Genomic DNA, 24,402 nt, shown 5'->3' on the forward strand with positions numbered 1-24,402 from the left:
CTTTTTCATAAGGTGTCTGGTTCATTGGTAGTTGCTGAATATTACATTCCTCTGAATGACTTTCGCAGAGTTCTGTTTAGCAAGATTTATTGGGTTGAATAGGGAGATAGAAGAAGTACAGCCATTAAATCATTTCCCATTCTGAAACAAGTAGATGGTTCTTGGTTCCCACAGCTTCCTCCTGAACTCTTTTCCTTCTCTCTCTCTCTCTCTCTCTCTCTCTCCCCCCCCTCTCTCTCTCTCTCACACACACACACACACACAAACTTTTACCTGTAGGAACAAGTGCCTGAATTATTTTTAAAGGTGTCAAATTTAGTAGCTGTTGCTGAATAGCAAATTCCTCTGAATGACTTTCAGCAAGGTTTATTAAGTTGAAAGGGAAGGGAGCTAGAACAATTCAATAATTTCCTATTTTGAAAAATATAAATATTATTTTCTTTGACTCCTGCATACTATCTAAATGGAAAGAATATCTCCTTTCAAATAAGATAAACTTTAGCAATTCTTCCAATATCATAATGGTATTATATCTCATGCTTTTACATTTATTCTGGCTGTGAGATGCTCCTTTGTGTTCAGCTCTGGCCTCAGAAGGATAATGTAGGACTTGGGGATGAAGATGCAGCCCAGCAGACCAGCACTGGAGGCCAGGATGGAGAAGACCTGAACAGCCACCATGTATTTCCCTTTGGTGCTCAGGTAGGTGGGCACAAAAGTCACCCAGACACTGCAGAAGACCAGCATGCTGAAGGTGATCAGCTTGGCTTCGTTGAAGGCCCCAGGCAGATTCCTGGCCAGGAAAGCCACCGTGAAGCAGATGGCAGCCAGGAAGCCCATGTAGCTGAGGGTGACATAGAACATGACAACAGCCCCTTCGTTGCATTGCAGGATGATCTCTCCAGGCTGGGAGTGGAGGTCAGAGTCAGGGAAGGGGGGAGAAACTCCCAGCCAGATGGAGCAGATGATAATTTGGAGAGCAGAAGAAGAAAGGATGATGGAGTTGGCCAAGCTCTTCCCCAACCATCTCTTCACTCGGTTTCCTGGTTTTGTGGCCAGGAAAGCCAGAACCACCGTGATGGTTTTGGCCAAGAGAGAAGAAACGGCAACTGAGAAGATGATGCTGAAGACTGTTTGTCGGAGAAGGCAGGTGGCTTTTTTTGGTTGGCCAATGAAAAGAGAAGGAGACAAGAAGCAAAGCAGGAGGGAGACCAGGAGGATGTAGGAGAGGTCCCGATTGTTGGCTTTGACAAGGGGAGTTTCTCGGTATTTAATGAAGATAATTAAAACAAGGACTGAGATTAAGAACAAGAGGAGGGCAAAAGAGACCAGGATAACGCCCAGATGTTCTACATAAGACAGGAAGGTTATAACTTTGGGGATACATTGGACTCTGGCCTCATTTGGATATTTGTCATCTCGACACTTGGTGCATTTTTCTGCATCTGAGAAACCAAAAATCAATTTTCTTTAATATTTCCTTCCTTTTATTTTTCATTAAAAAAAAGCATAAGAAGGATGTACTTTTTTTTAAAGTAGCTAGGTGTATGAAGTTGAGGAAAGTCCTAAGGCCGTGATGGCGAACCTATGGCACCCGTGCCACAGGTGGCACGCGGAGCCATATTGAGTGGCACACCAGACGTCAGCTCTGACTCGCATGCGCGTGCTGGCTAGCTGGTTTTTCATATTTCCGGAGGGCCAGGGGAGGCCTTTTCGCCACCGAACCAGTTACCGGATCACAGCTCGCTTGTCCTGCCCCACCCAGTCTGTACTCTGCAGCTTGCCTGCCTGAAGAGCTGCGCCCCTGCTAGGTAAGACTGTGAGTCGTGGCTTAGCTAGCTACCCCTTCCCCACGGCCCTGCCATGCTTCCCTGCCTTCCACATGGTCTTACCAGCGGATCCCTATGCCCGCTAGTCTTCTGAGATCAGCGCCTAGCCAGGCCAGTGGGCGGCCCTTGGTGAAGATGCAGCCGCTGTGATGGGGCTGAGAGAGGCGGCAGCGATGATCCTGCGGCCTGGGGCTGCTGCACATGCACCCGCTCCCTTTCTGCAAGATGCTGCCTTCCATTCAGGCCCACATGCCTCTCATGCCAGCTCCGTGGGGCTTCAGGCTCCAAAGCAGCCCACTGGCTTCCCACCCAGCCACCTGCCTGCTCCTCGGCCGTGGCGCCGCTTACGGCTGGCAAGGAAGCGGAGCAAGAGGCAGAAGCCGTGAATGGATGGGGGGAACCCCTCACATGGGGAGTGGGCCGTGGCGGAGTTTCCTTCCCCCTGGAACTCCAGACTCTACAGGCCGAGTTCCCTGAGTAGCGCTGGTGGTCGGTTCTTTCTCTTTGAGAGTTGCCTTGCAAAATGTCAGAAAACACCCCGTTTTGCAAGGTGGCTCTCAAAGAGTAGGAAGCAGCCGTGGCGGAGAGGGAGAGGGAGATGTTGGCAAAGAAGCCTTAGATTCCCCATTGCAGCGGCTGTCGGGGGAAGGAGGCAGGGTTACTGGTGGGCGCTCACTTCCCAAGGCTTCTTTGCTAGCCTCCCTTACACACACACACACATACACACATCGCTTGCTGCCACGCGAGGCGAGCGCCGGCCAATATCCCTGCCTCCTTACCCCGAGAGCCGCGGCAGTGGGGAATCCAAGGCTTGTTCGCTAGCTTCTCCCTCGCACGGCAGTGTGTGTGTGTGTGTGTGTGTGTGTGTGTGTATGTGTGTGTAAGGGCAGCTAGCAAAGAAGCCTTGGGAAGCGAGCGCCGGCCACTACCTTTGCCTCCTTCCCCCGAGAACCGCTGCAATGGGGAATCCAAGGCTTCTTCGCCAGCCTCTCCCTCTCCCTCGCGCGTTGTTTTGTGTGTGTGTGTGTGTGTGTGTGTGTGTGTGTGACCGCTGCCTTGCGAGCTCTCGGAGGAAGGAGGCAGGGATATTGGCCGGCGCTCACTTCCCTTACTACTCATTGTAAGAATGGAAGAAGCACCCACGCCCGTTTCATTCTCTTTGAGAGCCGCCTTGCAAAATGGGGAATTTTCTGACATTTTGCAACCGGAGTCAGCCTAGTGTCCTGCGCACATGGGCCGCCCAGGAGCCCCGAGGCTCACAAGCATCATCTCCTGAAGCAGAAACAGCCTCCTCCAGCCCACCAGAACTCGGACATGGCTTCAGGAAAGCCTCCGAAGGCTGGAGAGGGCAAAAAACAGCCCCAACTGGCCAACTGGAAGTTCGGAACCGATTCGTTTCTGACTTCCAGAGGGCCTCTAGGGGGGCAGGGGAGGCAGCTTGTGCCTTCCCCAGGCTTCAGGAAGGGGTCACATGCACATGCGCAGTTGGGTGGGAAATTGAGTGGGCATGCGAGTGCGTGCAATAGCGCACACGCATGCAATTCTGGCATGCCGTTAAAAAAAGGTTCGCCATCACTGTCCTAGGGCAGCGATGGCGAACCTTTTTTGGCTCGTGTGCCACAAGTGGGGGGAGCGCGGGGGGTCGTGTGCGGGCGTGCCGCACCCATAATGCATCGCGCCCCCCCAGTGCGCATGCGCGCACAACGCACCCATTTTTGCATGCTTTGTTCGCCCTCCCCAGGCTCCAGAGGCTTTATAGGAGCCTGGGGAGGGCGAAAAGAGCCTCCCCCGGCCCCCGGAGGCTTCACAGAACGTCCGGAGGCTTCCCTGAAGCCTTTGGAACGCTTAAAACCACCCTCCGAGCAACCCGGAAGTCATTTTAAGCGCTCCGAAGGTTCAGGGAAGCCTCGGGACGGTCCCTGCACAGGCACGAGATGTGTGTCTCCATCGCCCGGGCCCGGATCGCCTCTGCTGCGCGCCGCCTCAGGCCCGGCGTCCTTGTGGCGCTCCGCCCAGCCTCGGCGCGCTCACCAGGGCCCGGCCTTCACATCGCCGCTGCCGCCAGGACGGGCTCGGCCGAAGGGAAGTCCGTCAGGCCTCGGCCGTGCCACCCTCGCCGCCTCCTCCTCCTCCTCCTCTAGCCGCGCCAAGCCATGCCAGGCAGGCCGTGCAGCCACCTCGATCCCGGCCTCGGGCGGCGCCGCACCACGTCATGCTCAATAGTCGCAACTCGGCTGACAGCCGCCTTTCCCCTCCTGTCTCCCAGCCGGAGCGGCCCGCCGCCAAGTTGCGACTATTGCCGCTGCTGCTGCCGCCATTCACAGGACCCGCCTCTCACCCTCTTCCTCCGGTCGGCAGGTTCCAACTCGTTCGCTGCCTGACGGGCCCCGGTGCCACGTTCGAGCCGGAGGGGGAAAGGAGGAGAAGGAGAAGGAGGACAACAAAGCCCCCTTCGCTTTCCCCGTCCCCCTCCCTTTCGGCTTAATCCTTGCGACGCCCGCGCAAAGCCCCGAGGGGACGGATTCCTGTGCGGGGCGCATGGCAGGAAGGCTATAGAGTCCCCCCTCCCTCTGCCATCCGGACGGTCCCTGAAGCCTTCGGAATGCTTAAAACGACCCTCCGAGCAACCCGGAAGTCACTTCCGGTTTGCTCGGAGGGTGGTTTTAAGCGCTCTGAAGGCTTCAGGGAAGCCTCCGGACGGTCCTTGAAGCCTCTGGGGGGGCGGGGGGGCTCTTTTCGCCCTCCCCAGGCTCCTATAAAGCCTCTGGAACCTGGGGAAGGAGAAAAATAGCTTTGAAAAAGGTGAACTCAGCTGGCCAGCGTGCGCATGCACGCTGGCCAGCTGACAGGGCAGCGCCTTGCGTGCCCTGACAAATGGCTCCACTTGCCACTTGTGGCACGTTTGCCATAGGTTCGCCATCACGGTCCTAGTGTGTGAATTATTTCTGGTGTAATGTAATTCATAGGAAGCTACATTATTACAGATTAATAATGAATCATATAATCTTTTCATACAAATATTTAGAGTCCTGCCACATGGCGATTAATATACTGGACTTAGAGGATACCTACAGTATCTTGTAACATCTGGAAGCTATATGGAATTCAGGAGAAATTTCCTAACAGTGACAACAATTAACCAGTGGAACAGCTGGCCTCCAGAAGTTGTGGGTGCTTCAACATTGGATGTTTTTAAGAAGAAACTGGACAGGTTCCGGCTGCCGACAGCGACGGGCAGGCTCTGTTCACCCCGCGCTTTCCCGGTGGGCCCCTCACTCCTTGAGGGGCACAGGACGCCCCGTAGAGGCTCCTGCCAGAGGGGCGGCACCGCGGGGGATCCTCCGAGTCGGCGGCAGCCGGGGGGGGCCCTGCATCACCCCAGGCACTGGGGAGCATGATGGGGAGGCGCTCTGGCATCTTCGCAGTGAGGCAGCGGGAAGAATGAACAATCAGAAGGACGCGGCTGTGGTGCGGTGAGGCAGAATCCACTCTCCATTCCTTTTGCTTACTGGAAAGAAATTGTCAGCTACCAAAAATCTCCTTTCGACTTGGTTTTTGAGAAGCGCGGCTGGAGGGAGGGGGATTTCCCCCCCCCTCGGACAGGCAGCTGTTAACTATTGTTGCTCTCAGCCCTTGGGGGAGGAGGCAGGGAGAGAGCCAACTAATGACGCTACGCTCATAGCAAAGGTGAATTTCGGATTTAAACTTATAATGGAACGATGATCTGGGAACTTTGGAAATTTTGAAACTTTTGTTATGCCTCCTAAGCCCGAAGCTGGCAGGGCAAGATGGCACACTTCCGTTGTCTTCATAAACAGTGAAAACTGACTCCACCTATAAAACTTCAGGCTTCCGGTCTTTGTCTCCGTGCTACCCAGATAAATCTCTTGCTGTTTGTGACTTTTTGGACTCCCTGGACTTAAAAACTTTACTCTATCACCAGTGTGACTAGAAAAACCTTCTTCTGCCTGGACCTTTTGTCTCCTGGACTCTCTTGGCAGTTCTACCTCTCTGACTGATCACTCTCTGCATTGATTGAACTTTTTATTGTATACATAATGTCACGTAAAAAACCACCTCCTGGGAAGCCTGGCTTTGCTGCCTCTGCCCCGACATCTACAACATCCAGTCCCAGTACACAATCAACGATAACAGCTCTGATGCAGCCCAAAACCACTGAGACTGAATTCCAACAAATGTTTCAACAAATTTTACAGGGACAAGAGGAGATAAAAAGACAATTAAAAGAGATGAAAGAAGAAATTAAAGAGAACCAGGACCAGATCAGCAAAAACTCACAGAGACTGGATCTTTTGGAGGGTGGGACGGCTGAGATGAGGGAGGGGATGGAAGGGGTGCAGAAGGGGAACAGAGAACGTGACACCCAACAGATGAAAATAGAATTTGAGAGAATGTCCTTTTATCTTAGATTTCAAAATGTGGTAGAGACAGATGATGAAGACATAAGGGACATTATGACAAGTATTTTGGCTGAATACATTCAGAAAGAGAAACAACAGATGGGGTGGAAACTAGATTTGGTTTATAGAGTGAACTCAGCATATGCTAGAACACACAATGTACCCAGGGAGGTACACATTAAATTTCTCAGAAAAACCACAAGAGATGAAATTCTGAATGCACAAAGGGGGCAAGCTTTGAAATACCAAGATAGGGAAATAACCATTCTGAAACAGATCCCCAAGAAAGTGAGGGAGAAAAGAAAAAACTATTCGCAATTAGCGAAGAAACTTTACCAGAAGGGGGTGTGGTTCAGATGGTTGATGCCTGAAAGTAAGCTAATATTCTGGGAGGACACAAGAGTTAGAATTAATACACCCATAGAGGCGCAGGCCTTTATGGAAAAAATAAAGCACTCCTAGATAAACCAGATGATCCTACAACAGACATGCAGGACACGGGAGGGGCCGGAGCTCTGCTGGCGGGGGGAGAAGGGGCAATACCAAGAAAACTCAGATCACAAAAATGAGTAAGAAAATCTACTTGATATAAATCGATCGAAATTATTAACTGAATTTATATGCTGACTATATATTGTTATTTAGTATTGAACTTTCTGTAATTGTATACTATGAGTATGGAGGGAGGGGACGCCTGCCGCACACTGCAACTGTCAAAATTTGTAACCTTTCCTTTACCCCTTTCCTTTTTATTTTTTTAAAAAAACCAATAAAACTTTGTTTTTTTAAAAAAAAAAGAAGAAGAAACTGGACAGTCACTTGTCTGAAATGGTATCAGATCTCCTGCTTGAGCAGGGGGTAGCACTAGAAGTCCTCCAAGGTCCTTTCCAGCTCTACTCTGATTGATTGATTGATTGATTGATTGATCTACATGATTGGCAGAATATTTGTGCAATGAGTTGCCCCCATAACTATCCACAGCACCACATTATGGACCTGTGACACCTTCTCAGTGATCCTCAAGGGGAGGATCCAATATACAGTGAATTGCAAGGTCTTTCAGAAGGTGGACCTAAAACAATTCATCAAGTTTCAAAGAACTGAAATCTTCCTAGAAAGGTGAATTTAGCAGCACAAGTCCAAACTAAAAAGCAGGAGAGATGTTTCCTCTGCTATTAGTAAAGCTTGCCCAGTCTGCCACCCTTCCTCCCATCTCCTCCCAGCCCCTCCTTCAAAGACTTTTTGGTTTACTTCCTTTTAGATAAGAAATTATGCAGGTTAAAAATAAAAAAAAAACTGGTGAACTTCAATCTGTCTTTTAACTTGCACTTTCATGAAAATGTGCTGGATGGATCCAGTTCCACAAAGCCTCCCATTTTCCTCAGTGTGACCCACCTTCCTGAATGGAGAAGGTCCCCTCCGGACAAGGAACGCAGTCATAGCAGCAAACTGGCTCTCCTTCTTGAGCCCTCTTGACAAATCCAGGATGACAATTTTCCGCACAGTTGGACTGAGGCAGGGACTGAGCAGAAAAATGAAGAATGCCAAAGAAAATGTGTTAGTAGTCAACATTCATGGAAAATAGAGATAGACACTGACATTAGCCAAATAGCCTCTGGTCTTCATATAAGTAAATATGAAATACCTGACTACTACTAAGAAGATGCAGGAGGTATAACTAACTACTGGCAGATTCTTCATTTAGTTCCTCCCTTTTGCTTTTGGCATTTAAAATTACAATAAAGGACTTTTCTACTTAATAAAGTCAGCAGAGATGGAATTGAATTTTTTTTTACATATGATGATATATTCATATTAAAATGAGAATAAAATTCATTGTAAAAGATTTAGGAAATTTCTATTCCATTAGATTTTTCAATAAAGAATAAAACTGTGATGAAGAAAGAAATCTCTGACCATTAAGATCTTGAAAGATTTCCATAAAACATGGCAAAGCCCCTCCACTTACTGTAGGTCCCATCTGTTGAAAAATTACAATCAGATAACATCAACTGGCATGGGATGTCAACCACCCTGGAGACTCTAGGCTTTGCCCACTTGAAATGGGACCTCAGGCTTTGGAAAACAGAAAAAACACCAAAATTTATCTCACCTTATTGAGCAACTTTAGCCCTGAAAGAGCATCTTGTTTGACAGAAAGTCTCTCTTTTTGAAAATACGCCAGAGTCTTTTCCACAACATCCTTCTTGGGGAGAACCAAGTAGCTGCCAATGGTCAGATCTGCTGTTATCTCTCCATTTTGGTCCAAGTACAGTTTAAAGTGGGAAATATTCCAAAATTCATTCTTCTCCAGAAAGGGATGAAACTAGAATGGGAACATCCAGGAATTTGAAAAGCATCTTGTTTGATAGAAAGACTCTGTCTTTCAAAATACGCCAGAATCTCTTCCTTGACATCCTCTTTGGGGAAAACCAAGACGCCCAAAATGCCCAGATCTGCTGTTATCTCTCCATTTTGGTCCAAGTATAGTTTATAATGGGAAATATTCCAAAATTCATTCTTCTCCAGAAAGGGATGAAACTAGAATGGGAACATCCAGGAATTTGAAAAGCAGAAAACTTTGTTTCTTATCCCACATTGAATCTTTCTTCTACAATTGTCTAATCTCCAAATATGGTTAAATAGGATACAAATACTGCCAGTCTCTTCATAAGTGAATGAAAAAGTTTGAGAAAAATTTGTCAATCATTTAGTGACAAAATATAAAGAAAATATAATCGACACAATTGGTCAATTTTAGGGAACATTCTAGAGCAAATGGCAAATAAAATGAACAGAGAAAAAAAAAGATGATGCATAAACTCTTTGAAAACAACAGGTTTCCCAGAAAGCATGGGTTGATCAAGAAGAAAGTTGTCAGGCTAATCTTCTCCCTGGTCATCCTGATGGAAAACATCTCTAAATGTGCTAATTCTACTTGATTGTAATACAATATTAATTTTTTTTTGCAGATCTGAAAGAACAAATCTCCCACCAGCTCTTTTCTCAGCTTGAAAAGTTAGTGAGGATCCTGAGTTTCTTTCTCTCCCATTATGCAGCTGCAGGATTCTCCCCTCTTATCTGATCCTTCCCTAGGCAGCCTCTCTTCCCCTCATCCCAAAAGTCATTCTCACACATCATTACACTTCCTAAATAGATTATGGGAACTCTGGTGATAGAACTGGATTTTAGTAAAGGACTCAGAAATAATTTTGCGATAGGATTAGAAATTTGAGGGGTGGATGGTATGATAACTAAGTGGATAAAAACTGTCTTCAAAATGATACTCAAACAATTTTAACCCTTTTTAATCTTTCTTATGAAACCTAAAGGTGATGAATACAAATTTGCCTTTGGTCATCAATTATTCTATGTTGTCATTAATACAGTAATTAATATGATCTTAGAGTAAGCTAATTTGATGTGATTTAAAGAATATAAAGTCTTTCAACTTAGAAGCCTTATTTGAAACTTCATATTAAAAGTTTGATAAAGTAACAATGGTTTTAAATCAACTTAAAGGCAATAATCAGAAGCAAGCAACAATTGTTGAATAGGATGGATTGGATGGATGGACTGGAACTTAACTTGCTGCTGGCATCCCTGAAGGAGGAGTCTGCTTTGAAGGGAGGCTGCTTGGAGATGGCTGGAGAGGCCATGGACCCTGAAGACTCAAAGTGGACCGAACGGATGACTGATGAAATGGATTCTTTCAAGAAGATTGAGGGAGATTGGGGAATGAATTTGTCATATTAAACTGGAAAACAAGTCTTAAGAGCCTTTGTGTTTCCATTTACAGGAGGTCCTATGACTTTGGGGAAGGGAAACCAGTTGTTGGGAAAGATCCTAATTAAAATTTTAAGGAAATGTATTTTTATTATAAGAATCAAACAAAGATGTTTAACCCTGGACAGATTCTGGATGGATCCGAGGTAATGATTGTGCTAGTCTGTGGTAGAAATTTTCTGTGAGTCAAATACAATAGCAGATAACAGACAATTTTGAAGTTTTGAAATTTAACTTTATTGTTAGATTGCCTGTTAACTATGTTTTTTATATACAGCAGATAGATGACAAGTCCAGTAGATATATAGTTTATAATTGTGGGCCTATTTTGCAAGTGAGAGAAACTATTATTGCTGCATTGTATTCAATTGGGGAGACAATATGCATGTCTTTGTCTGTTTTTAATGTTTTATCTAGTTTTGTTTTGTCTTTGTAATAGTTTTATTTTCCAAAACTTGGATTTTACCTTTTTGAATAAAATAAAATTTTATAAGAGGAAAATCAAGTTTCCAGAAACAATATTTATGATTAGCGCACAGAGAAGGGTTCATAAGTAAAAAGCAGTAGAAAAGTATCTGATTTTTATCTACTAGGACTTGACTAACAATAGAGCCTCATATAAGAACATGAATGATGGACTGGAAGAAACATAAAGAATACCAAACTTGATATGTATGTTTGTGAAAATGATCTCAAAATCGTAGTTAACTGGAAACAGAATCTGAGTCAGCCGGGAGATGTTCATGGAAAGAAGGCAAATGCAGCCATAAGAATCTCAGGAAGTGAACGTTCTGGTTTGGGGAGACCCCAACTCAAGGACCAGGTCCCCTTGCAGGCATCACACGTGGAGGAGAATTTGCACACAATCTACATGAACTTCAGGAAAAGACAATGAAGCCAAGGAAGAGGTCAAAGGAACTACTCTTAGCCTTGAGGAAAGACAACAAGGAGAAGAGCTGAAGATCAAAAGGAGTCTGGGAGCCCCCTTTCCAATTGAAACAATCTCTCGGTTGGGGAAGGGAGGATACAGCCAGTGATGGGATTCAGACGGTCCTGCCTGGTTTGAGTGAACCAATAGTAAAAATTCTGCCTGGCCACGTCTCTCCCCACCACTACTTGCCTCACAGGCCTTGGCTGGGGCCTCAGAGTCATTGCTGCAGTTTCTGTTTGGCTCCCTTGCCTCGACCACGTGGCCACACAGCCCAGCCTGTTTGCCTGTCTTTACCGTGGCCTCCTGTTCGTCTTGGCCTGCTCCCGAATGCCCACCTCAGGCTGCTCCCGACCACTCCAGCAGCGGCCATTCTTCACCTTTCCCCTCTTTCCTTTCCTTTCTCTTTTCCTTTTTCCTTCCCTTCCCATTCCCTCTGTTTTTCATCCTTTCCTTCTTTTCCATTTCCTTTCCCATCCCTCCTTTCCCCTTCCCCTTCCCCTTCCCCCTCCCCCACCCCTCCCCTTCCTTCCTTCCTTCCTTCCTTCCTTCCTTCCTTCCTTCCTTCCTTCCTTCCTTCCTTCCTTCCTTGGGGTCTGAGGGAGAGTCAGGGGACCCCTTCCCTCCTTAAACCCCCCCCCCCAACATCTGCTCTGATGGCAATTATGGCTAAAAGGCCTATGGAAGTTGGGGCTACCCCTCCCCCTCCCCATTGCAGAAACTCCTCTTGCTGCAGAATTGGGATCTTTCAGATCTTCTTCTCCTGCCCCCCTCCCCCCCCGCACAGTCTCAGTTGCTGCTTGGAGGGGGGGAGATTTCTGGTTTTGCAGGGCTGAGAGGAAAAGAGGAAGGGTGAACAGGCCCTCCAAGGCTGCCCACCCCTTGGCGTTTCTGCAACCAAATTCTACCCCCAAACAGAGGACCCCACCATCACCCGAATGCTGCAGGGAAGATCACGCTGGGCCCATAACTGAGCAGCGTGTTGGGGGAGAGGCTGCAGCAGCTCCGCGGTGACCGGAGGGAGGGAGGAAGGTTTGGCCAGGTCAATCAATCAATCAATCAAATTTTTATTTGATTAGCCGCAACCCTCTCCCGAAGGACTCGGGGCGGCGTACAATCAAAAGGATAAAATACACATAGGACACACATACATACGAAAAAACAAGGACAATTACATTTGTGCATGGAGGAGAGTAGACCTGCAAGTGAAAGACAATAAACACAGCTAAAAACACAGTTAAAACACAGTTTAAAATCCCCTAAATAAAATTGCTGAATTAAAAACCCCTCAGGAGCATAACGAAGTTATGGTTGGGCCAGGCCAGATATTTGAAAAAGGTGGGTCTTGAGCTTAACACGGAAGGAGCGGAGGTCTGTAGTGGTCCTAATATCCGGGGGGAGGTCCAACCGGGGGAGGGGGGATCGACCAGCTCAGCCAACAGATTTCATTCATCCCTCCTGGCTCACCCGAGCCACTCCAATTTCCCCCCTGGCCAGAGGCACCTCCGGCTAAAACACCCCGCGCACATGTCCCCCAACAAAGAGTTCAGAATGATGCTTCTTCCAAAGAAGTTCTGGGGAACCCAACCCCCCCCCCCCCGCTGCCCCTTCCAGAGCCCAGAAAACTCCCAGGCAAAGCAGCACTGCCTTGCTCTCAGGACAGGGGTAGAGAATGGATGGGAGGAAAGAAAAACTCGGGGAAGAGGGAGGGAGATCCAGAGGAAATGGGGAGAGGCCCTTGCCCCATTTCTGCCTCCTCCCATGCGATCCACAAGGTTGAAAAGCTTCTGATTCCTCACTCTCACTCTCTTTATTCTTTCCCCCTCTCTCTTGCTCTCTCTCTCTCTCTCTCTCTCTCTCTCTCTCTCACACACACACACACACACACACACACACACACACAAACTCACAATCTTATCCCTGCAAGTCCCCCTTCTCTGCCTGCTCCAGAGAGAGAAGGTTGCCTGCACAGAAGAGGCACTGATCGAAGCGCGTCCCAGTAAGTTAATCAGCCGGGCTTTCCTGGTATGCGAGTGATGCTGCTGGGCGCTTGGAAAGGACTTTGGCCACCGGCCCACCACTAAAACCGAACAATGAGGCAAGGCGCTGAGCTGGTTGGAAGTGTGTGTGTATGTGTGTGTGTGTGTAAAATGGGCAGTTTCATCCAAAGGAGTTTTTCTTTCAGGTGGATCTCCTAGCTTTGGAAGGAGGAAAGGAAGGGGTAGTAAGAGAGAGAAAGAGAGAGACAAAAGAAAAGGAAAAAGAAAGGAAAGGAAAAGAAAGGAAAGGAGAGAGAGAGAGAGAAAGAAAGAGGGAGTTATGGAAGGAAGCAAAAGAAAGAGAGGGAGGGAGGAGGAAGTGAATGAGATATAGTTGGATGGATGGGTCAATAGATACATGGAGGGATGGAGGGAGGGAAAGAGAGAAAATGAAAGGAAGGAAGGACACAAACCATGGCTTCAGAAGACTCTTTCAAAGAGCACAACAATGTTTGAAAGGGCTGGAAGGGACCTTGGAGGTCATTTTCTAGTCCAACCCCTGCTCTAGTAGGGTCAGAAGGGACCTTGGAAGCCATCTAGTCCAACCCCCTGCTCCAGCAGGAGACATTATATCCTCTGGATTATTTTGGTGCCTCTAACAGAGAGGAAAATTGCCAGAAAAGGGAAGGAATTTACTGGGACAAGGCTGCCATGCAGAGGAAGGCAGAGACAGTCCTTGACTTATGACAATTGAGCCCAACATTTTGGTTGCTAAGCAAGAGCGTTGTTAAGTGAGCTTTGCCACATTTTACTCAATCCATGACATCTCCTGGCTCTAACAGTCATGTGCAGGCTAGGGAAGAACATCTGAAGGCCTGTGTAATGTTCTAATGTGCAGAAGTGATAGTTAAATGTGTGCCAGAAAGTGGACTCTGGGTGTGTTTTTCCAAACACAATAAGTGAGGTTGAATGTGTATAGTTTTAGAAGAGCTCTCTCTGTGTGTGTGTGTGTGTGTGTGTGTGTGTGTGTGTGTGTACATACAGTGTATAAAGTAGATAATGCATCTTTTTCTGTTCCTATACACACACTAAACTATGTAATATGTATGTACACATATGGCGTATATACATAGGATTAAATTGTGTATTTTGGATGTTCATTAGTAGTAAATAAATAGAGAGGGAAATTATATCTTGTTGACGCAAGGAGAGGCCAGGAAAGGTACCCCTTGACGGGAATGATGTCAAGTTGGCTACACCCACCCAGTCACAAGACCACCAAGCCATGCCCACAGAACCAGTAGTAAAAAGATTTGAATCCCACCACTGGATACATCCCTCTTCCAATAATTGACTCCTATTACACATGAGTGTAAGATCCGCTCAGTCTTATTCCAGAGTGTCAGACATGGAAAAAGTGAATTCAGTTACAAGAGAAGAGATTTTAACTGAATGAGAGAAAAAAAATATCATAAAAGGATGAGCTGTTTTAGAGCTGAGCCAGTAAAGCAGAGAAGTTCAGTCTCCTCTTCATGGATCGTCTGAGAGCAAAGACTGAGCAGCCATCAGTCAGAGAAGCTTGAACTGGGATTCCTGCAGAGAGGATGGGGTTGGGCTAGATGGTCTCAGGGTCTCCTCCTAATTTATAAAGATTGTCATGCCACAACATATACCATATTTTTCGGAGTATACGATGCACCGGAGTATAAGACGCACCAAGAATTTGAAGAGGTAATTTTTTTTAAAAAAAAGTAGGTAGGTAGATAGAGGGAGAGAAAGAGAGAGAAATACAGCAGGTAGGTAGGGAGAGAGAGAGTAATTAGGTAGGGAGGAAGGAAGGTAGATAAAGGGATAGAGATAGAGAGAAATAGAGACAGATATAGAGATAGAGAAATACAGTAGGGAGGGAGGGAGGGAGAGAGAGTAGGTAGATAGGTAGATGTTTCCAGGTATATTTATCCATGTGCTGGAGAAGGAAATCGCTGACAATCTGCAGCACCTAAGACTTTGTTTCTGCTGGCACAGCACTTGATCAATGTAATTCTCATCAACCAGTTAAAGAGCTTTCCAAGAGGGGGAATAAGTTTTTACACTCTGCAAAGCTCCCCAAAACAGCCTGTTTTTCTGAAAACGCCCCCCCCTTTTTTAAAAAGTCATGAATAGTCTTGGGGGGGGGGCTTGCAGAATGCTCCTGGGGGGGAGCAAATTGATTAAAAAATGCCAGTTTTTTCTCAAAAACAAGCCTGTTTTTTGTCAAAAAAAATTGCATGCATAGCCGTATGGAGACTTATAGAGTGCTGCTGGGGGTCGGGGGGGGGGCAAAGTGGTCTATTTTTTGCTCATTACTGCCCTCCCCAGCCCCCAGGAGCTCTCTGAAAGCCTCCATAAGGGTATGCACGGCCATTTTGGTGAAAGGGGCGGGGCTTCGGGAGGCAAAAAATGCTGTATTTGATGTATAAGACGAACCCAGATTTTCAGCCTCTTTTTTCAAGGAAAAAGATGCGTCTTATATTCTGAAAAATACGGTAACTGTTGTGCTGTTGTTGCTCTAGCCCCACCTAGTGGCCGGGGGCAGATAAGCCTCACTATAAGGTCTGAATTCAGACTCCGTTTTCTGTCAGCCTTTGGAGAAGATGGAAGCAGCCGTTGTGACCGAGACCCCTGGTCATCCGGAGACGGCCTCCCTCCCTCACACGGAGCATCGCTGGGGAGGTTCCAGCTGCTTCTTTGCTGGCTGTCAGTTAATGCTGCCTATCTCGTCTTTCTATTTGATTTCCACTCTTTGCATCTCCTCAGTTTCAACTGCCCTCTTCTCCCAATAAAGCATCCAGATCCACGCCAGGATCCCTTTCATTGGAGGAGAATAGGGGGGCTTAGCTGCCTGTCCAGCTGCACACAGACCCACCTGCAATGGGGACGGAAGAAAGGTGGAATTCCACCAGGCTCATCACAAACCCACAAATACAGGAATTTATTTTGAAAAGAATACAGCATTTTCCAATTAGCAGTGCTTAATATAAAAATGCCATGGTATCTACTCTTTGGAACCATTAATTCCCTGAGCAATTAAATTGTCCAGATCTGTTGAGATGCTTCCCCTCCTTCTCCTCTGGATTCCTCCTCCAAAGGATCTAAGATTAATGGATCCATATCGGGATCCCCATACCTGCCATGGCTGCAGCCTTGGAGACCCCAAGATATTTTCACCCTCTTTCCTTCTCCTCCTCGATCTGGAGGAATATGCAGCATTCAGGGCCTGAGCCAGAGTCTTCATGAGACTGTAATGGTGGTAGTCATTTGGGATCAGTATTCTGTCCCTTTTCCTCTGGGTCTCCAGTGGGGCTTTAAGGGTGCATCTTCTGCGGACTTTGACAGAAAAGACATTCTTTGAAAGAGAACAATGAAAATAAGGATCTTTAATCTTTACTTCCACAAAGAAAAAGGGTTTAAAGGCAGAATCTTTTGGCCTTCCTTTTCCCTGATAACGAAAGTTCCAAATACTGTGGATGTATTTGAGAAGTCTGTGCTTTTCTAAGTCATCATACCTTACAAAATTTGTAAGGATCCAGACTTTCCCCTCAATGGGTCCTGGGAGATGCATAAGTGTTAAATGGAAAGGAAGAATTCTCTCCCAAATGGAATCATGTTCCATGAAGTGAACAAAGATGTTGACTTGTCTCCACTTAGAGAGGGAATCCCTGAGGTATGCTGTATATCCAGTCTTTGAGAACAGTTGTGATATAACCACACAAATTCCATTCCTGACAAGCACAGGAGTAAAAGTCCTCATGAAATTCTCTCCCTTTTCTGTATCTGAAGCAAAGAGGCCAATCAGGGTCCATCTGAAGTGGAGGAGCAGCTGGACAATTGCTGGGTACTGGATCCCTTCTTTGGGGAGAATGTGGTGGAAAAAGGGGAATCGACTTTTATCACTCAGAGCCTCTGAAGCGGTTTCATGATTGATCTGAAAAAGCAATTGAAAGGATTAGAGCCATGATGGGGAACCCATGGCATGCAGAGCTTCCTCTCCCGGCACGCCAGCCGCCCCAGCCCAGCTCCACTAGCATCCACATGCAAACGCACCTCCTGCCGGCCAGCTGGTTTTCGGGCCTTTGTGGAGGGCCAGGGCGGGGGACGCGTGAGTATGCAATGGGGTGGGGGGGCTCACATTGTGCAGGAAGCTCCGGTAGGGTGGAAGTGAGTGTGAATGCCCCACCCCCAGTGCTTCCTGGGTCAGTTGGAGGCTTCCTTCAGCCTTCAAACAGTTGCAGGTTTTTTTTGGGGGGGGGGGTGTTTGCTTCCAGGTTGGTGCAGGAGGCTTTCCAGGGCCAAAATGGGGCATGGAAAGCGCAAGGTTTCCCCCCCACCCCCCTTATTCCCGAATTGTGAGCTCTTAGGAAAGTATCCCCTCCTTGTGGGTTGCTAACAGTGGTGGGTTTTACAATTGCCAAGGGTCAGGCCGAGGGATGCATGAGTATGCAGTATTTGTGTGTGTGTGTGTGTGTGTGTGTGTGTGTGTGTGTGTGTGTGTGTTCACATTGTGCAGGAAACTCCACTGGGCTGGAAGTGAATGGTCTGGGCCTCCAGTGCTTTCTCGCTCAGTTGGAGGCTTCCTTCAGCCTTCAAACAGTTGCAGGGTTTTATTTTTTATTTTTTGCTTCCAGGTTGGTGCAGAAGGCTTTCCAGGGCCAAAATGGGGTGCAGAAAGCACAGGTGTTTTTTTTTCCATTTTGGCCCTGGAAAGCCTCCTGCACCAACCTGGAAGCAAAAAACCCCAAACAAGCCCTGCAACTGTTTGAAGGCTGAAGGAAGCCTCCAACTGACCCAGGAAGCCCTGGAGAGCCAGGCCATTCACACTCACTTCCAGCCCACCAGAGTTTTCTGCCCCAGGGAAGAAATGAAAACCTGTCCTGTGGAGCCCACTGCCACTTGGGCGGAGGAGGAGGACGACTAGACGAAGAAGAGGAGGAGGAGGAGAATAGCGAGGCTTTGCAGGAGCTGGCAGGGAGCAGGTCAGGTGGGGCTGGCTGGCTGGCTGGGGAGGGGGCAATCATGGTGCTTAGGTGGCAGCAGCCTGAAGGCCCCGACTGTGCTGGGGAGGAAATAAGAGGCCCAGCTTGAATGGGGATGAAAGTACACACACATACACACTGCCTCCCTGCTCAGGTGTCGGCCACACCAGTTTGGGTGCCCTGGCTAAAGCACGCTTTCCCTGACACACACACACACACAGACAGACAGACAGACAGACACACACACACTTAGATTTCTCTCTTACCCTCCCTGTCTCTGTCTGGCCCCATTTGCATGCTCAGCTGTCGCCCACACCATTGGCAGCAGTTTGGGTGCCTTGGCTGAAGTATGCTTTCTCTGCCAAACACACTTGGATTGCCTGTCTCTGTCTGGCCCCATTTGCTGCTCCTTGCAACAAAGAAGCCTCATTAAGTAGCTAAGTGGAAAGTAGTTGGGGGGAGGGGAGGAGCAGGAGACCTGCAGGTAACCACTTTCCCCACCCACCCACCCCCGAGAATGAAAGTTTCTGGATCCCTGACTCTGCAAAAGAGACACCCCTGGACTAACAGATGACCTGAGTGCTGCATGTGTTGCTCTCAAACTTACAACTTTTGAGTCAAGGTTAGAAAAATTATCAGCTTGCATTCAACAGCAAAAGTCAAATTAATCAAAAGCATGCCAAAGGCAAATGTTTACCTTTCCATAAAAAGTTGTTTGTATCATTGAAAGTGCTGTTATTGGGGGGGGGGGGGGTTCAGAGAAAAGACGTTAATCATGTATGAGTTGTTTTTCTAAACTAAAACCTCATTATTCAGGTTAAATTGCCATGTTGGCACTCCGAGATAAATAAGTGGGTTTTAGGTTGCAGTTTGGGCATTCGGTCTCTAAAAGGTTTGCCATCACTGCATTTGAGCATACACAGAGTGTAACCTAATTCAGCTGTTGTTAAATTGCTGTTGAGAGAAGCTCCATTGTAACCTAACGTGCCAACTACATAGATAAAACTTCTAGGCAATTTGCAAAGCTTAGCCTAGCAAAGTAACGTCTTGTGAAAAGTAGAATGTGGATTCTGCCAAGTAGCCTTGCTTGTACCTTAAAATGTGTGTTCAGCATTCCCTAACAAAGCTATGAGTTATACTCCCAAAAATGAATTTCTTTTCCCTTCTACATTCTATGGTTTTCAGAGTGCTGACAAAAATCATGAAATTTGTGTGATATCAAATTATGTTTCTATAGCAATGACATTATGTGCAAGCTATAAGATGTTTGGAAAAGTTTTTGGCACATGCCTGTTTTTCTCTCTCTCTGCCTGCTCTGTTAAGGTGGGAGACAAAACGGTCATCCAGTCTTTTGCTTTCTGCAGAAATAAAAGCTGATAATCCATACCCTCATCTTCAGAGTTTCACTGGATTTATCAGATTCTGAGCTGTATTCAAAAACCTTACACAATGAAGAATGCTGTGTTATATTTGGGGTCAAATCAAGTCCAAACTATTATATTTTAATAAATCCAATTTTGTTCTCATGAAAGCATTAGAATAATTTGTTAATTAGACATTGTTTAAAATATTAAAGACAGAATATTAGCAAGATTGTATTATAAAAGTGGAAAATAATAAATAAATTTAAAAAGTATAAACAATATAAATCATATTACTATATCTCACCCCTACAATTTATTGCAATTAGATTAACATGTGCAAATGCCAACTGAAGTATTCTATTCCAATAAATGGCCTACTATAATTTTTGAGGATTGCTGCATATTTTAATGCTTCTAAGACCCAGATTCTTTGTGGAGAAATCTTTTTAGCTTCTCCAGTTGTACAAGAAACAGGGAGACCTCAGTTCCTCATACAATTTGTCTGTAGTAGAATCCAAGATTGGTCTTTAATTGAAGTTTTGTCTGTTGTAACAGCCACAATTTTCAGAGTCTGTTAGTTTCCATAGATTAAATTTTATGCCAATACCCATATTTTCTGATTTTAGACAAAGCAGAAATTGTGTAAATTCCCAAATCAGCTCTGAGGGGCAGCAGCTGGAGTCCTTTTGTCCACCCTAAGATCCTCCTCGGAGGTAGTGATTGGGTTGGTTCTGCTGGTGGTTTCTCTCTGAAGCCCCAAACATCAGATTGATGTAAGAACATGGGGGAAACCTTGGCCTCATATACTTCAATAATTGGGGCTGAGGAAGCTGGAGAGCTATGAGGTTTTCTTTTAAGCACCACTTTCACTCATGTCTTTGATCTAACTGAGCTCCTTTGATGATGAGGGAGACAAGATTCAGTCTCAGAGAAAACAACCCCAGGGAAGGAAAAGTGTCACTTGCTCTATTGGCTGACCATCTATGGCTAGGATGTCATTTCCCAAAGACCATAACTTTTGAACTTGATTTATTAATTATCAGATAATTATTATGAGAAAAGAACCCAAGTCTTCCTCACAGGATATATAATCCAATGTGTAAGTATGATAATATCACAGTGTAAATCAGCATGTTCTAGTAAGTATTTAGCATGCTAAACATATGTACCCATAACAGAACTTATAACAAAATAAAAGGGTTGGAAAGGATCTTTGAGGTCTTCTAGTCCAACCCCCTGCTCAAGAAGGAGACCCTATACCAGGGGTCCTCAAACTACATCCCACGGGCCGGATACAGGCCACTGAAGCCATTAATCCAGCCCACGTGGGACCATGAGGCTGCCCTGCCCAAATCACCCCGCCCACTTGCCAGTCCCCACCCACCGGCTGAGTGCAGGCCTTCCCTTCGCAAGCCCCACGGACTGAAACTGCAAAGTAAGACCAAAGCTTTTAGGCGGCACAGTACTTCTGGGGGCTGGGGAGGCCAAAAATGGGATGCATGGAGGCGCCAGGAGGGGAAATAGTGCCCTCTGCTTCAGATTCTTAGCTTGGGCTAAGTGGAAAGCAAAGCCATGTAGACTGGCACCCGTGTCCTTGCCTGTTGCTCTTCCGGGTTTCTTGTGTGCATGTGAGCACGACGATCAGCTGGCCTTTACATGCGCAGCAGTACCAGGAACTGGAAGAGGAGCTGCCTGATGCGCATGTATGGACCAACATGCACACTGGTCAACTCCTCTTCCAGATTGCATCCCTGACAAGAGCCCTCGGTGCCAAAAGGTTCGCCATCAATGCCCTATTCCAAAGGTGGTTTTATCAAGGCATTATAAAATGGTACCAATACTTCACATGATTTTGATTCTATCCTTCTGTTGATGCAGCCTAGGATTGCAGTGGCTTTTTTTTTTGGCTGCTGCCACACATTGTTGTCTCACATTTGAGAGATTGTCCACTAAGATTCCAAGATCCCTTTCACATTTACTGCTATTGAGCCTCATCTGTACCTGTACATTTGGTTTTTCTAGCCTCAGTGTAAGACTCAGGGGTTGCCACAAAGAAGAGGGGGTCAAACTATTTTCCAAGGCACCTGAGGATAGAACAAGAAGCAATGGGTGGAAACTAATCAAGGAGAGAAGCAACTTAGAACTGAGGAGAAATTTGCTGACAGTTAGAACAATTAATCAGTGGAACAGCTTGCCTCCAGAAGTTGTGGAAATCTTTAAGAAGATGTTGGATAGAGATTTGTCTTAAATGGTATAGGGTTTCCTGCCAAGGCAGGGGGTTGGACTAGAAGACCTCCAAGGTCCCTTCCAACTCTACTATTGTATTACTTTACTTTTCTCTTTTCTGAATTTCCTTTTGTTAGATAGGCCCAGGGTTGAAGTCTATCTAGATCCATCTGGATCTTGAGCCTATCTTCTGGGCTGTTGGCTATTCCGGTCAGTTTAGTGTCATCTGTAAATTTGATGATTTCCCCATCTATCCCTCATCCAAACCCTTGATGAAGATGTTGAAGAGGACTGGGCCTAAAATGGAACCTTGGGGTCTCCCACTGCTTGTTTCCCTCATGTAGATGTAGTTCCACTGAGGATCACAGGCTGAGTCCATCTGGGGGTGATGCTGTCTATCCCACATATTTTTAGCTTACCAAGAAGTAGATGGTGGTTTACTTTGTCAAAGCCTTTCCAAAATCCAAGTACTGGAAACTATGTGCACTGCATTTCACTGGTCCACTAATTTAGTAATTTTTGGCAAAGAAAGAAATAACATTTATTTATGATGTGTTTTTGGATCCTTCATTAGTTGAAGTAAATTGTCAATATGAAGAGAGAATAATAAGGGTTCAAATATGCATCCTTCCCTTCCTCCTTGGTAAGTATCAATCCTTCTTCTCATTGCTCCATTGAGCCCCAACCTCCCTCTCAAAGAAGGACCTGGAGAAAGAGCCTGGATCAGGGCCAACAGGCTGAGTTCCATTTTGAGGGCAATCAATTTCCTATATATTTCTCTGTTAATTATGACAAATGCACTAACATCTAGAAAGCCAGCAAAACCGTGTTTTACTTTGCTGATATAGATTAGATATTTCAAGACAAATGTGTTACCAATATTAGATTATTGACATGCAATATTTCTTATAAAATCTATATAGCTGTTCACTACCTAAAACCTTCTGTTTCTTCTGCAAGGAATGCATTTTTCTCAAGTTTAACTAGGAGGATTCAGGCATACATTTCAGCCACAATATCTGCTAGTCTATTTGGCCTATAATTGCTAGAGTCCTTTTTATTCCACTTTTTAGATAGATAAAATGCTTCTATTTCTATCAATCCGACTGGATATTATTTATATGTGGAAATGAAGATGCCAATAGAGGCCCCAACAACGAGGGATATTTTTTGATCAGTTAAATAGTTGGTAGAATGTCTTCTCCGGGGAATGTATTGCTTGCATTTCAGGCTTTTTATGATTAATCTCAACACGAACATAATGGGGTAAAATATTGTCATTTTTGCTAATATGTAGAAAAGTAGCTCTTGAATTCCATGGAGAAGACATGATTGCATCTATTGCTCACCCACCACCACCTACCCCTCACTTTACCAGAGAGAGAAAAACACACACAAACCTGTGGGACTTTGTAGGTGCCTCCTAATGTTGATATCTGGATGGAGATGTCCCTTCTAGCTCCATCAAGAAGAGCCAGAAGGTTCTCCTTTCTTCCACAGCCGTAGTTGGGGACATTGGCTTCTCCAGTGGAGAGAATGTCCAGCAAGGCATCTGAAGTGCGGAAAGTGCTCCAATAGTTGGCATGGATGTTATAGCCAAGTGTGAGATTGTGCAGGAGCTGGGGATTCTTTTTGACTGTTTGAATGTTGACAATGAATATTAAGACATGTAGAAAACCATAAATTTCCCTATTGTAAACAAAAATGTTATTATAATGGGCAGCAACAAATTAAACTTTTTAAAAATATATAAGCCTCCAAAAGCCTACTGAACCTTAAGCCAACATTGATCCAAAGCAATAATCAGTTATACAAATATGGAAATGGGCTGAGGTACAGCAACTACAACTGGTTCCACCACTACTTTAAATAAAATTCATTATTCAAGTGATAAATTAAGGATTGAACTGAGAGAGGAAAATAACCTGCAGCCCTTTCAGCTTTTTTTTCAGGCCTATTTTTCAATTTGAGTTTCTTTCACAAAATCAGACAAAAGAGAGAAGCCATGGAAATCAAAATCATTCAGGAAATTAGACATAATCTCCAATATAGGAATAAATAAAAAATAAAAACAGAAAAGAAGGAGAGTGTTAGAATGGAGGGAGTGCAACTCTATCACCCTGAATGACTTACGGATCACGGAAAACAAACTGAAGAGAAGGAGCCACGTTGAAAAGCAAGTTTGTATGCAATTTTTCCACTCCACTGAGGACTATACTGATGAGATGGTCTCCTGGGCTGAAAAAGCTCTGTGGTCGTTTTCCATCCTGGTGCTCCAAACTCTGTGGGCATTTCATTCTCAGCTTCCCAGAGACTGGATGGGACACCAGCAGCATCAGAAGCAGAAGCAGGAGGTCCATCATTCATGAGGTGAATCAATGAATCCCTTTTCTGTTTCTCAAGAATTAGAAGAATTCAAAGGACTCTCACAAGGTGGAATATGATCCAGTGTCTTTCCTGATTGAAACACAGAGAAACACTCAGCTTCACCTGGAAAGGAGAGAGACAGACATTCAAGAGCACAGACCCTGCCTGTCCCAAAACTCCATATTTCTCTGCCCAAAGTCTCCCCTGGAGGATTCGGCCAAAGAGCAGAGCTGAAACTTTTATCATAATTCTCCCTCTCAGGAGGGATCCCTGGATAATTCAACCAGTTCTTGGACTCAAAAATTGTTGGGAAATTCTCTGGAGGGAAATGAAAGGGAAATAATCCCCGTGTGATTCATAATAACAGGGGCAGATATCGAATTAAAGCCATCATCTAGAATTGAGAGATTTGGGGTCTCCATGCTTGAAACTGAGCCCAGAGGGAATACACGGCACCTGTGGCTGAAGAAACAAATAAATCTGAGATTTG

General features: G+C 45.8%; 1 protein-coding gene across 1 annotated transcript; it reads right to left on the reverse strand.

Annotated features, from left to right (window-relative positions):
- Window positions 1–534: 534 nt before the first annotated feature.
- LOC309392713 (vomeronasal type-2 receptor 26-like) lies at window positions 535–23,905 on the reverse strand (the record flags this gene model as incomplete). The annotated part of the gene is made up of 6 exons (XM_081954141.1): window positions 535–1,445; window positions 7,646–7,772; window positions 8,364–8,576; window positions 16,110–16,907; window positions 22,946–23,234; window positions 23,679–23,905. 6 exons carry the CDS (start codon window positions 23,903–23,905, stop codon window positions 535–537), a joined length of 2,565 nt encoding a protein of 854 aa, XP_081810267.1.
- Window positions 23,906–24,402: the final 497 nt, after the last annotated feature.

The sequence above is a fragment of the Natrix helvetica genome (genome assembly GCF_964273705.1).
Source record: "Natrix helvetica genome assembly, chromosome: 5".
NCBI lineage: Eukaryota > Metazoa > Chordata > Lepidosauria > Squamata > Natricidae > Natrix > Natrix helvetica.